Raw genomic sequence first — 15,286 nt, 5'->3', positions numbered from 1 at the left:
TTCTGACTCCTGGTGTGGCCCTCCCCGAGTCCTCCCCTCTCGAGGATCGCATTCTGGATGGCCACCTTCCTGATAGCACTATCTCCCTGATTTACAAGAAGCTGATTAATAATCGCGCCGACTTACTTGTCCGACTTAGGGAGGTTTGGGTCGGCGACGGGCTGGAATTGGATGACGAGGATTGGCAGTCGGCACTCTCTTCTCCGAAAGAGGTCGCCATCCCTGCCCGTCTCCGTTTGGTTCAGCTTAAGATCCTCCACCGGGTGTATGTTACGGGTCCGCGTCTGGTTGTGATGGGTTTTTCCCCGGACGGTCTATGCAAAAAAAAAAATAAATAAATAAATCCGCATTCTACTTAGTCCCGCGGGACAAGTTGTGGGTAGCTTTGGGTAATATGGGAATGCCACCAGAACTCTTGGAGTTTACCAAAAGATTGCACGAGGAAAATTTTGCCAGAGTCAGATGGGGTAGGCAGGGGCAGGGGACCGAGCCCTTTCCTGTTACCCGTGGCGTAAGACAGGGGTGCGTCCTCGCACCAACCCTGTTTTTAATATTTATTAATCAAGCAGTGCAGTATTTGGCAGACACGCCTACTGACGCGCCTGTCCTGGGCGGCACCAAGTTTCCCCTCCTCATCTTTGCAGATGATACGTTAATCCTGGCAAAAAACCAAAAGGGCCTACAGTTAGCAATAAATAAGTTTGTGGACTTTTGTAAAAATAATGATCTAGAGATCAATGTGTCCAAAACTAAATTTATGGTCTTAACCAAAAACAGACCACAACGGAGTCATGTTAGTATGAATGATACTGACCTAGAAAAGGTGGACGTCATGACACATCTGGGGGTGGTTTCAGATCACAGACTGCGTTGGAAATCTCAGATCGATGCCCTTTGCTTAAAATTTGTTCGTTTAACGGGGTGTTTATTAAAGGAGCAACGATGTTCACTAACTAAAAGGATATTGCCAGCATTAAAAATGTATAATGCAAAGATAAGCACTGCAATTCTCTACGGCGCGGATCTATGGGGCTTTGTGGACCTTGCCCCCTTGGTAAAAATCCAAAATAAGTTTCTGCGCAGCCTGGTAAGCCTCCCACAATCAACCCCGATCCAACCTTTATTATTGGACATAGGCTGCCATTCTATTAAAGATCTAGCACGGTACAGGTTGGTAGCACTGTGGAGACGCATATGGTCTACACCGGAACTGGCCCTATTTGCAAACGAAGTTTTGGATTTAAGATCAATTATGGGGTCAGGAAACCTCCCGTGGTTCCGCGAAGTAAAGTCCATATTGCAAAACATGGGTCTAAATTCACAGTGGACAGAGCCGGGAAACAATGTTTTCCCGTCTAAAAAAGAATTTAAATTACTGTACTGGGCAACTGTAAAAGAACAATACGTTACGCTATCGCAGTCAGTAAATTTGACAGGATTGTTCTTGAGCCATAAGGTAGAAAATCGGCTTAGGTCTTACTGGGACATCATCACCAGTAGTTTGGACCGAAAACTCTACCATCAGTTCAGAGTTGGCTCGCTACACATAAATGGCGTGGCCAGCTATCTGAGTACTGTCCCTGGTGTAGTGGCCATAGGGAGACCATTCGCCACATTTTCTTTGCTTGTCCAGCATATTCCGTCCCCCGGTGCAAATGGCTTAAACCAATCTGTAGTAGGATTAAGACACGGGTGTGCATGGAAGGCCTCTGGGTTTTAAGAACTAACACCTCAGAGTGTGTGACAATAGGTGTGGCAAAATTCCTTGGGTGGGCTTGGTCTATCAGAGCAAGGTTCCCATCTGTAATATGATCAGTTGATAGTTTTTATTATGAATCAATTTCTCCAAGTCTTTAGAGTTAATTTAATCAAGTTTTTAATGTATAAATTATGGATAAAGGATAATATGAATAATTTTAATTGCTAATTTGTCTATGTACTGAATTTTATGAATTATGTATATATGTTATATGATGTCTTTTATGGTGTAAAAATCGAAATAAAGACGTATGAAACTGATATTATGCCTAATTATCGCAGTTGAATGCTATTTCTGGAAGTTTCTCTTTTATCTTCTGTTAATTAAGTTGTTTTATGTACGGATGTATTTCTACCCACATGAACATGCAACATTCAGCTTATGTCTTAACTTAGATTATATTAAGTAGCTTACAATTTACAAGGACGTTCATTCCTACGTTTACAAATTACACTCATACAAGCTATGTATTGTGTATAACGTTTTTTGTTGTTGTATATGTTAATGTCTCTGTGTCGAAATACACTTCAATAAATATTTATTGAAAACAAAAAGCACTGAAAAAAACAAAGGTCAAAGGGACATTATCATTAGGTGAAAATGTCAATTAAAACAAAACATTTTCAACTAACAAAACCACTGAAATTTACCAGTTATAATTATTTCAAGTGAAAATAATTCGAGCTATGAAGTAACTATAAGCCTCGCCCCTGAAAGATAACCATAACTGGTGAATTTCAGTGTTTTTGTTAGTTTAAAAGTTTATGTTTTAACTGAAATTTACAAGTACCTCTTGCCTTTAATTTTCCAGTGAATTTCTAAGGTCTTTTTAAATGTAAAGTAAGATGTTATTTCAATTCCTAACTATAACTCCACTTTAACTTTAGTTGTTTTCTGGAAATTTCTATTTTTCTTACATACAGTCAGATGTACATCATCGTGCTACCTCTGCACTCAACCCCCCCCTACAGCCATGTGTGTGTGACCCACCCTTCAACTTTGAGTGGTGTAGGGTTGGATACAGCCCTGGGCCCAGCAGCGGCCCCTGTGGGCACTCAACCACCCACCACGAGCTGCCAAAGGCCATCCACGGAGTAGGCTTATTGGCTTTGTCAGGAGCTGAACATATCAACATATGTAAAGCAGATCCATTGACTTTGTCAAAACGTCATCAATTATTTTATCAATACATATAATGCAATGCTTAATAATACTAATTGGAACACAATTTTTTAAATAACGCTTTTTGTAAAACAACCATAAACATGTCTTTAAATGTTTTTTTCTAAAACATTCTGCAGGCCATAAAATGCTGCCATAGAACAACTCACAAGGGGTTCCTGCACTACAGGTGAAAAGCATAGAACTCCAGCTTAGTGTGCTTTAAAAACAATGGTAAACTGTCCAGGGATCGTGGATTCAATGGGAGACTTGCTGTGATTTTTTCAAAGTGGCTGAGGAGCTGCTGCACTCTCTGCAGTCCTCCACAACATTACAAAAAATACTAGGCAGGGCCCCTGCTGCCCATTCTAGGGGCACCACCAGGATCAAACAATCTCCTTTAAAAGCCTCACACGGCATTATAGGTATTCCTAGCGCCAATGAATAATAAATTATTATTTCAGTTTTTTGTGGGTGTCCATGTCCCACACTTGATGCACACTTTGGGACCATGGCTGTAGCCCCAAGGCCCCTGCAGTCCCTGCCAACTGCCCACGAACAGCCATCCTGGGAGCCAGTGGAAGCGGGCCATAGGATGGCTCGGGAAGAGGAGCCCCTTTCCCCAATTAAATAAATGTATCAGCTCCAAGGCCATATTATGGGTCCAGTAGGGGGAACCGTACTCCTCTTCCCCAAAAAAGGAAATCAGTCCCAGCACATGGGGTCCCTGGGGCCTAAAAATGACTCGGGAGGGTTGCTGTGCACCACCTCCCCTTTAAAATGTAAGCAGCCCCAGGGCTTAAAATGGCTCAGCGAAGGAGGCGCATGCCCTCCTCCCCCAAAAAATGTTTGTGCCGACCCCCTGGGTTCTGATCTATACCAGGGGGCTTAAAATTAAAAAGGGAGAAGCCTGCGCATTTCTTTTTTTACTTGTACCGCGGATCCTCTGAAAATCCACAGTACCAAAAAATATATATTACATGACTGAGGACTGAGTCCCTGAGTCCTAAAAAAGCTGCTGCCACATCTTTGTTGATTTGGTGGCAGATAATCATATCTTATTTTTAGATCTGTTAGGTCCACTAATCCTCATAGGCGTGATATATATTTATACATTTGAAACCTTAATTTTTCAAACATTACTGAACTGATTTGCATCAAATCACAAAAAGCATTCTTTCTGGATCAATATCTAGCTTTTTGGCAAATTTGGTGTAGTTCCGTTCAGCCGTTTTGGCTGTAACTGCATCCAATCTTGCAATGGGAAATAGCATGGGGAAAAAGTGTTTTGGGACCCTCATTTTTCTCAGGCTCCTCTTGGCGGATTATCTCGAAACTTTCCAGGAAGAAGGTGAGGTGGATGAAACTTTTTGGGGAAAGTTTTGTGAAGATTTGTTAAACGGCAACAACATTATTAGCAAACCACAAAATTAATTTCCTATCAAAATGTGAGTGGTCCTAACTATACTCAATGACATCCCCCACATATACTAATTATTAGATTGTTGTAAAGTGTATTAATAAACTTATTTTACTATTGAAGAAATGTTAATACATATTAGATAAAACATTTATTGCAGTTTTTTTAAATTATTCTTTAGGAAATGTTATTCAAAATGTAAATAAATCTATTTTAAATAATTATTTATTTATTACACCTCTAAGTTAATGTGTGGTGACAGATTATTTGTTTAGTTCTAGGATTAAAATAAATATACACAATTATTTTAAGGTCATATTTTATATTAAAATATTTTAATAATTGTTTAAAAGACTTAAAAGGCATTAGATTGTGACTTTTATTAGGTTCTAAGGCAGTAGGTGGTTTTGGGCAGTAAGCAAATGCAGAGGATATTGCTGGTTACCAGTGCTGTTTAATGTATGAAGAGTATTTCATTCCATCTATATGCCAGAGGTTTTTATTGCATACTCCTTTCTCAAAGGTGCCAATAGTGCGCAGTCAAGACTATCTCCTGGTGCTGTTAAAGGAGTTGAAACTTAAATGCAGTACCACATAGTAACAAGACTTGATAAGCAATATCTGGCTTAGTGATATCATTTAAAAGTGCTGATTTTACAGGAAGGGGTTTTGGCATTAAAGCCCAAAAATGTCTTCAGTGACTCATATCTCCCGCCCACTCCAACAAAAGTCTTCTCCTCCATTGGAAGGTGTCTACACAAGTACAAAGTGTCAGCAAAGTGATATCTGAAAGTTTGCCGCCTCAGCCAATGATGCGCCCACAGGCAACCACTGGCTCAAATTAAATACTGAATTTCTTTAGCTGCATATGCCGAGTTGTAAGAACTCCTGATTGGCGTGCAAACTGCAGTTTGCACAGAAATCGGTATTCCGATTTGTTCTATAATTACTGCACATCCTAATTACTGCACACCAACAACTCTCCCACAAACATTACACCCAAAAAAGGGTGCAATTTATCAGAAAAAAATGGTCCGAAAAAATGTGAAACGATGCTCCATGTTATGCGTCATTCGGATCTGTTGAACTCAGAATAAGCGGTAGTTACTGCTTCCATGAGAATGCTTCACCCTTTGGTATTGGTAATTAGTAAGCGCCATTATGTTCACCCATGACCCCCCCCCAACTTCAAAAGATACTATATATAGATCAGATGGAATTGATTGAGTTGCATTGCCTCGATGTGGCATCTTTTGAAGAGTTTCTTGAGGGAGCCGTAGATTCGGATATGAACCCGAATGCTAATGCCAGGCTCTACAGACCGGGGGGCAGATTTACAATAAGTGGCGCATCCATGCATTTCAGCAGGGATGCGCCACTTATTGTGCGCCATGCCTCCGCCACCATTGATACGCCGTATTTACAATGTGGCGCACCAATGGGCAAAACCGGCACAGATGCGTGTCACATCTGTGCTGTAAAAGCGGTGCCTTGCTGGAGTTGCGTCGCAAGCACGACGCAGCTCCAGCAAGGCTCTGGGGGGCCCTATCTTGTGAATTCTGCGTCAATCCTTACGCCTGCTTCAAGCAGGCGCAGGGTTTTGACGCAGCATGGGCCCCAAAGTGACTGAGTGAAATCTTGTAGATTTCACTCAGCCACTTTTAGGAGGCGTTCCTGCGCCGGAACGCCCCCACCCCTGCGCAGGAACGCCTCCTTCTGGCGCAGGGCTTTACAACGTGACGCATCTCCCAGATGCGTCACGTTGTAAGCACCCCGCACCATGGCGATTCTTTTGCGCCGCCGCTGCGTCACAAAAGTGATGCAACGGCGGCGTAAAAGGGGCACAGGGGGTTTGTAAATCTGCCCCAGGGTCTCTAGGACTGAATCACGTATTTACATGTGCTGTCCAGCCGAATTCTTTTTGTCCTCTAGCAACACATTTCATGTATTTTTTCCTTTTTTTCCAGGATGCTATTGATATCCGTGACAATACTCTCTGTGTATTCAATAAACCTCCTCCTGAAATGCTCGAAGGAAACAGGTATGTTTAGTTGGAGAAAATGGTCATATTTCATTGAATATGTATAAGGCATGCTTCTATTTAGAAAAGCATCGTAATTTGTGCTTCAGCTCTCTCCTGTTCCCAAAAGCCTTAATGTCTGCCACCTTGTGGCAGGGCAGGAAACTGCTTCCTCAGAATCTAATTTTCATTCCATGTACTCAGTCTACAGAATGCAGAATGTATGCCTGGCCTGCCCAGTCCCACTGAGTGTTCCCTGCTGGCTTCTACCCTCAGTTTTGTCCCCACACGGGGTGGGAACCTTCATCATGCCTGGTTAGACTGTGTGTTGGGGGTAGGTGGCTGCACTTTAGGCCTTTTAGGTTGCGTACAAAGTAGTGTAAGGCCTTTGCTTGTGCTGCTTTTTCTTTGACCTCATCTCGTACCAAGCCGGGTCACGCTAAGAGTGTGAAATAAGGAGCCTTCAAAGGGAAATAATTTAGGCACGCGGGTAGGCCAAGGGGTTCTTGGAGGAGATCTCAGGCCAGATTTTAGACATCTTGTCTTCATATAGTGAGATGGTATTCTATAGCCCTGTGGTGCTAGGATGGGTGAACTACAAACCCAGATGTTGTAGATAAGATTCTAAAATGGAATTCATCTCCATGATCGGAGCGGAATTTCAAACCCAGGCCTAATTAAGACTAGGGTACGCTGAGTACATTTTATCTTAGCTAGCCAGCTGTGATCTGGGACTAGAGAAAATTCAACTTAATTGACATATCCTAGTAACCGGATCGATATTAATTGTCATCGCCACCAATCTGGTTAGATTCATGTTAAGTATCTAGAGATGAAAGACTCTAAGGGGCCCATTATGATGTCGGGCGGATTGCCCCCGCCAGCCTGGCGGGGGCAATCCGCCCGACATCCACACTCGTTTCCCCCCCCGCCATATTAGTATGACGGGGGGGGCCTCGGCGGACGGAAAGACTGTCCGCTGCTTTTCCACCCGGTCGCCTTGCGGCAGGGACGGAAAAGGAATAATATGATGGCGGTGTCTATCAGACACCACCAGCCATATTATGATGGGCGTCTGTAGGTGCCTTTCCGTGGCGGCATGCGGTCTTCACTCTGGGGGCCCCCTGTGGACCCCCAGAGTGAAGGAGAGGTGGGGGTGCACACGGGGGGGGTACCTGTGGTACCCCCTTCATTTGCATTAACAAAGCGGCAGGCCGCTTTGTTTATGCAAATGCATCAATGCATTTCTAGCATTGTGGCGGGCGGTGCAGAGAGCACCGCCCGCCACAATGCTAAAAATGCAGGATGTGCCCGCCACTCTGGCGGGCACATCCTAATACCCCCCACGGGACCCCCGCCCTTATGGCGGGCGGTCCCGAATTCCGACAGGATGGCGGGTGGACAAAGTCTGCCCGTCATCCTAATGAGCCCCTAAATGTCTCTGTTGCAACATACAGTCACTCAGTGCAACCAGTAAAGGTTTACATCATGTATTTGAGAGTTTCTACTCCCAAGATACAAGTCAAATTCAAATTCAAAATATCTTTATTCGGTTTTCAGTATGAAAGCCACAAAAGTACAAATATACACAGTAAAAAACACCAAAAATTAAAAGAAGAAGTTAAAAGTTCATGAGTTGTTGTAAATGAGGACTATTATACTGTACAGTATATTTACTAGGGTCCATGTTAAGACAGGTTCTCGGATTACTCAAAGATTCATGCGATGTTTGAGGCACATTCTAAGATAATGTGCCACGGATTTTGATACTAGGGGATTCTCCAAGAACTGCAATGCCAGGAATGCTGGACGACATCTTCTGACCTTCATTACTTTTAGGACTGGTAAAATCCATCTCTTACGGAATGATGAATAAAAAGTACAAAAGAAAAGAACATGGATTGTGGACTGAGGAGAGTTGGAGTCGCAGGGGCACGCTGTTGTGTTATGCGACCAATTGTTCTGAGTGGGAAATGAAACCATGATATGGAAAAGATTGAACCTGAAACGGGTGAGCAGTAACTTTTCAAATTGAGTCAGGTCTTGCTGCAAATATGATTGAATAGATGGTACAGTTTGTATCATAAGGCAGTGTTGTACTGATGGCTTGCCTATTTCTGTCATCAGCCTTAGTTGGTTTAAGTGAGACAGACATATCTTTTTTAACTCTTTTTTTGCTATGTCTGTTACTGACTGTGGGTCATAAAAGAACCTCAGGAGGCCGATATCTGTAAGGAAAGTTTTTACATAGTGTAGCCACTTTATCTTTTCCATGTGCTCTAGGTTCATGCAGTCGTCAATAATTTCTCTGGTGAGTGTGCATTCGTCCGTAGCCCATATTCTGCGCCATAGCATTATGGGTTGGATCTTGATAAGGTCGGAGATATGTTCCACTCCCAGTTCTAGGTGGCATCCGAAGGTGGTCGTGCTTTTGGGGACTGCTAATAAAAATTTGAAAAAGGTGTTTCCGATTTTTTGAATTTGGTCAACATTTGCTATTCCCCAGACTCCTGCTCCGAAAATCGCCGTGCTAATGCATTTAGCATTATAGATCTTTAACATCTCTGCCAGGGTTTTTTTTCCTAGGCGAAGAGAAAAGGCTTTTAGAGTGCCCACTGTTCGTATGAGCGATAGCTTGCGGGAATTAATTGCGGCTTTCCATTTGAACTCCTCATCGATGGTGATGCCAAGATATGGATAGGTTTTTGTTGTTTCAAGCGGTAAGTTGTCCACAAAGATTGTTTTCACCCTTTTCCCCTTACTGCCGGCATGCATCACAAAGGTTTTCTTTATGTTAACTTTCAGGTTAAGACTGGTCATGAAAGTGCAGTAATTGTTTAAAGCTCTTTGTAGCTGAATTGGAGTTCGAGCGAGGATCACCGCATCGTCGGCATATAACAGTGCCGGAATTGGACGCCGACCTGCTGTTGGAAAGTCTTTTGTTCCCTGTAGCATTGCTGCCTCTAAGCCGTTAGTATACAGCGTGAATAGGAAGGGGGCCAGTACACACCCCTGCCTGACCCCCTTCTGTATTGGGAAGCTATCCGTAAGTTGTCCTTCCAACCCATATCTTACCTTGCCTGTGGCGCCAGAATATAGCTCACGTAAAAAGTCCACTATTGCAGAGTCAATCCCCATTTCCAGCATTATTAGCCAAAGTTTTGAATGTACCACACAGTCAAACGCTGCCGTAAGGTCAACGTAGACCATGTGGAGACTGTTTTTTTTTACAGTTGTATATTTTGCGGCCAGTAGGGTTAAGTTCAAAACTTGGTCCACGGTGCTCAGGCCTGACCTAAACCCGTATTGAAGGTCTGAAAGAAGCCCTTGTTCCTTGGACCACTCCTGGAGACGATCAAGAAGTATCCTTCCTGCCATCTTTCCCACTGAGTCCAGGAGCGAAATGGGTCGGTAGCAGGAAGGACTGTCTCTATTGCCTTTCTTGAAAATAGGGACCAAGATTGATGTTGACCATGAGTTAGGGAGATTGGTTTCTTTGGCTGCATTCAGTACTTTTGTTAATAGTGGGGACCAGAGGTCAGGAAGAAATTTGTAAAGGTCCATTGGAACGGAATCTGGACCTGGCGCTTTACCATTTTTTGCCAGGTTAATAGCTTTCTGTATCTCGTTGATGGTAAAGTGTATGTCTAACGGATATTTCACCGGTGAGAGGTCAGGTCGAGGAGATTGATCTCCAGTTTTTGCCACTCCAAAGACCTCTGAAAAATACAACACCCAGTCCTCCGCACTTATTGCGATATCCAAGGATGGGCCCTCCTTGTTCCCAGCTAAAAATTGAGTTTTGACTATTCTCCAGAATGCTAGATGATCTTTTTGCAAGCTGCTGTCTAAAAGCTGAGTCCAGAGGTTGAGTTGTATCTCTTTTTTCCGTTGTTTTAGAGCGTGCGCATATGATTTCCTTAAGTTGACTATCTCTTCCCTGTTTCGTTCTTTCTTTGCTAGGGCTTTCTTTAGATTAGAATAGGCTTTTGTGCACTTGGTATTAAACCATCCTTTTCTTAGTGTGTTGTTTTGTTTTCTGGGTTTGATTAGTTCATTTCCTATGGTCTTCACTATTTTGTCATAGTCGTTCAGGATTTCTTTTGCAGTGGCAGAAGGATTTAGGCAGTTATTGATAAGTGTCCTGCATTTTTCAACTATTCTTTTTGTGGTCAGTTCTTGGTCTAAAATACCCCATTTTAGGGTGAAGCCGTTCAACCTGTTTAGCGTAAGTTTTTCTTGATGCAATAGGGCAAAATTATCTTTTGCTGGGTTCTTATAGCAGGCTGGTTCTAAGTATATTAATTTGAGGGGATAGTGGTCGCTGAGTACATTATTAATCACTTCGAAATGCTTTATGCGATCTGCGTTAATGGTAGAAACCAGGATGTAATCAATTAGTGTTTGAGCGCCTCTACCATGAAAAGTTGACATAAATGGAATTGTCGGTGACATTATCATGTTCGCAAACCCCAAATCCAGCTCAACCATAACGGCTTGTATATTTGTTCCTTCCTCCGTATGTTGAAAATGAGTTAGGGGGTTATCCTGTTCGTCGGTGATCCCACAGGTGGGTACGTTGCTTTTGTCGCAGATGTGTAAGTTGAAGTCTCCGCCCCAGATTATTGAGTGTGTAACTTTAGCGTGTTTAATTTTTTGCTTATTTGTTATTTCAGTGATTTCACTGAGTGTTTTGAATAAGGCCGCCGAGCTCATATTATTGTAGAAGTTTATTATCGTGTAGAAAATTTGATTAGTTGCTTTAATATTGATTACTTGGTAGTTCTGATGAAGAGCTATGGGCGTTGTTTCCTTACAGGGCCAAAGGTTCGAGATGTATGTTGTTAAACCCCCTTTGCTTCTCCCTGAGTGCGATTTAGTAGCTTGCGAGAAGTATGTTCTAAATCCCACCAGATGGACTGGATCATTCAGCCATGTCTCCTGAAGACATATTAGATCGTTTGTCTGGGCCAGATCCAAAAAGGCTTTCTCTTTGTACTTGGATGCGAGACCCGCCACATTCCAGAATAGCAGGTTCCTCTCGACATTGGTTGTGTTGGCATTAGGATGGGTCATAGGAGGAGGGGATAGCTCATATGTCGTTAAATTTGGTCCGTCTCCAATCTGGGCCATTTCAGGCAGTCGCTTTTTTAAGGGAGATGGTGACGGTATCTGCGGACCTGTGACCAGATTGAGATGATGTTGTCTGGTTTCAAACTGGTGGCCTCCATTTGGAATTATGGGTTTTAGGATGGTGTCTTTTGTTCCTCGTTGTAATGGGCTTTGAGCCTTTCCTAGAGTATTTGGTTTAGAGATACCAGGTGATGAGGGTAGTAGCATGCTAGTTTTGTGCATTTGGCTTGGCATGTGGGACTGTGATGGTGGTCAGTCGACCATATCTAGGCAGCTAAAATGATTAAAGGTCGGAATTCCCGACCATGGTTCGTTGTACGTATATTGATAAGATCTTCTGCCAAAATTATTCAAGTCACCTCGTTCTCTGTGTTCATTTCCCCAGTCCCCCTGAGGGTGGGACCTTTGGTTGTTTCCTTGTCCCCTATTAACCTGATGCCAGTTTCTTGGTCCTTGCTCGGGTTGACTCCAGGACCAGTTTGAAGGCCAGCTGGGGTCCTCAAAGCGATGATTTTGTCGGGGGTAGAAAAAGGATAGGCGTTTAACGTTTATTCCTTCGTTATTTTCTAGAGTGTCCCAGGAGCAAATGTAATCGACTGCACGTGGATTTTCGAAGTTTACGATTATGCAGTCCCCGGAGGTTGTTTTAGGCTGATGACCTATCCAAGAAACCCTTCTTACCATGGTTATTCTGGTGTTGTTATTAGAGTGGTTGGGCCTGTTGATGTTTAACCAGTATCGTGCTTTGTTAAGTAGAGACCAGGTGGGTTCGTCCGTGTCCCTGCTTAATTCGGGGACACCCGTTAATATGGCTACGAAGGGAGCTGCTTCCGGGGGGAGATTTACTACCTTTGGCCATCTCTTATTAGATCGTCCAGGTTTGCTGTTATGAGACTGTGGTTGATCAAGTCTGGGAGTGTTTGCAGTGGATGGGATGGAGGAAGTTTTTATCTGATTAGCATTTGTTGAAGTGGAATCTGTACTTGGTTGATTTTGAGTGCTGGAAATGGATTTTGTGTTGTTTTGGTCAAGCTTTGTTTTCGCGGAATTGATCTGATTAGTAGATTTATTTTCCGATTCTTTCACCGTTTTCGTTGTGGTATTAATAGTGTTAGTAGGATTTGGGTTATTGGCTGGTTGTATTGATAGGTTAGTTGCGTTTCTTTCTCCTCTGTTGGTGGCGGCGCCTAGAGAAACGGGAAGATCGTTTTTCCTTAGGTTGGTGGTTGTTTTAGCTGAGGCGATTAATATAGCCACTTGTTTTTCTATTATTTCAAGGCTCTTTTGTAAGGGTTGTAGTTGATGTTTTATTATTTCTGAAATTTTATTTAACAAAGTTGTATCTACTTTGGGGTGACTTATAATTTTTTCCATGTGAGGAACCGATTTTTCTTGTCGATTCGGTTTGGTGCTGAGACTGTTCGCGTGGTCTTCAACTATGAGAACATCGGAAAAAATGTTCTTAGAGGATTCTATAATGTCGGTGTGCTGTTGAGTTTGTTGACTAGAGGATAAAACTGTATCCAGGTTTGTGACAATTATGTGTTCTGAGCTATGAGATCGTAATTGTAAATGGTTCTGTTTTTTAGGGATTGCTCCTTCCCTTATGCCTTTAAGTTCAGACTGTGTTAAGTCGGTATTCATTGGTTGTAAGCTTGCAAAGATATCGGGGGTCAGTTCGAGATCCTCAGAAGATTGTGAGTTAGACAGTTGTGAGGTTACTGATAGGTCAACAGTGTTTGGTAACGCGTGGATTTCAACATTTGTATCCATGGTTGATTTATTTAAAGGTACCACATTTGGGGTTTGGGCCTGGGCCAAAATACCCATCGATGAGCGCCGTGCTTGGTCTAGCTCATATGAGACACGGCGGTCAATCAGCAATACTGTTTGGTCAATGGTTTCGTTTACTTTATGTAAAAATTGTTCGATAGGACCCACAGTAGTTGTTATGTTTTTTTTCATGGTCTTACTTCTGGTGCTTCTTGTGGACATTGTATATTGGATGGCCAGGTACAACGGAGTATGTGGAACTAGTATTAGTAGTGTGTCTTTAATAGGAGTGCTATACTGTTGTTTTCTTTAACTCTTAGGGAGCTTTTACTCAAAGTTTTACCTTACATTAGATGTTAGGGGGGTGCGCCCGGCCCGGTCTCCTCCGGTCTGTGACGGGCTAGGACGGGCCCACCCTTGGCCCAGGCTTCGCCCCAGGCTCCGACCCGCGCGCGTCCCGCGATGCGCGTTTGTGGTCCTGGTTAAAAGACTATCAGGTGAGAGGGGGCGGGGCACTGGGAGGGGGCGCGGCTCACACGGGAAGAGGCAACAGCTGATGGAGCTGAGCGCTGAGCCTCGCAGTCCCGGAGCCGCGCCTCGCGCCTCCTCTGCGGCCACGCAGATGGTATTACTCCTCTTCACCAGGGGCTGGAGCAGTGAACAGACGGCAAGCTACTCCTGTAGCGTCAGGAAACAAATGACAGGCAAGAAACCTCACTGCGAGCGGCACCCGCGTAGCGGGGCCGCGAGAGGTTAAGAGCAGTTCGGTGGGGGCGGGCACTGGGAGGGGGCGCGGCTCACACGGGAAGAGGCAACAGCTGATGGAGCTGAGCGCTGAGCCTCGCAGTCCCGGAGCCGCGCCTCGCGCCTCCTCTGCGGCCACGCAGATGGTATTACTCCTATTCACCAGGGGCTGGAGCAGTGAACAGACGGCAAGCTACTCCTGTAGCGTCAGGAAACAAATGACAGGCAAGAAACCTCACTGCGAGCGGCACCCGCGTAGCGGGGCCGCGAGAGGTTAAGAGCAGTTCGGTGGGGGCGGGCACTGGGAGGGGGCGCGGCTCACACGGGAAGAGGCAACAGCTGATGGAGCTGAGCGCTGAGCCTCGCAGTCCCGGAGCCGCGCCTCGCGCCTCCTCTGCGGCCACGCAGATGGTATTACTCCTCTTCACCAGGGGCTGGAGCAATGAACAGACAGCAAGCTACTCCTGTAGCGTCAGGAAACAAATGACAGGCAAGAAACCTCACTGCGAGCGGCACGATACAAGTCGGCAAGCTCAGAATTAGGACAGCCATGTATGTACTTCCATATATATACCAATGGGCTAGACTTGACAGAACACTAGTTTTCCAGTTGCTCTGTCAGTGTTTTTGCAGAGCTCTGGACTAAAAATATGAAACACCTGTTGACAATATTCTACAGTCAATATTTTTACAGATCAATATTAATGATGTGATATTCTGAAATATCTCAACACAACTGGTACGCCCAAACCTCTGTCAATCAGTGTTCTCTGGCCTTTTGGTTGAATATTGTACATACTCGCTTGAAACAAATAGCCCATGATATGTTATTTTATAGAGCTCGCCATGCTTCATCAGTATTTCTTTTTTTAAAGGTTTAAGTTGATTACCCATTTGGTCCAGTTGGTGGACAACACATTATAGAAAGGCCTTCAGGAGTGACTAAGGTTCATCATTGGTGATCATCATTAGTAGCACATTTCTTCAGCCTCAGTTTATCCTCTCTCAATTTAACCAAAGTCCTAGTAGAAAGGGCACCATATAGTTCCCACGCTGGACCATTCACCAGTACGGCCATCATCTGTTTAATAGACCTATTTCAGCTTCCAGTGTGTTCGGACATAGTGCATAATGTGGTACTAGTTATCGAAACAGTAGTGCAGACTTCAGTTTCTATGGGCTACACAGCAGAGAATGTGCAAGACATGATCGAATCTGTCCCTCACTTACAAGCTCATATATTATTAAGGACTGGGGCTCTATTCAAATAGCAACT

General features: G+C 43.9%; 1 protein-coding gene across 1 annotated transcript in view; it reads left to right on the top strand.

Moving 5' to 3' along the window:
• SLC38A1 (solute carrier family 38 member 1) overlaps positions 1 to 15,286 on the top strand; it is a 437,324-nt gene that overhangs the window by 288,562 nt on the left and 133,476 nt on the right. Inside the window, exon 5 of the mRNA XM_078675755.1 lies at positions 6,308 to 6,381. Within this exon, the coding sequence (XP_078531881.1) occupies positions 6,308 to 6,381 (74 nt within the window). The remainder of the gene's footprint in view (positions 1 to 6,307; positions 6,382 to 15,286) is intronic.

This window comes from Lissotriton helveticus, chromosome 1_1, assembly GCF_964261635.1.
Source record: "Lissotriton helveticus chromosome 1_1, aLisHel1.1, whole genome shotgun sequence".
Classification (NCBI taxonomy): Eukaryota; Metazoa; Chordata; class Amphibia; order Caudata; family Salamandridae; genus Lissotriton; species Lissotriton helveticus.
This window is presented reverse-complemented; position numbering and strand designations above follow the sequence as displayed.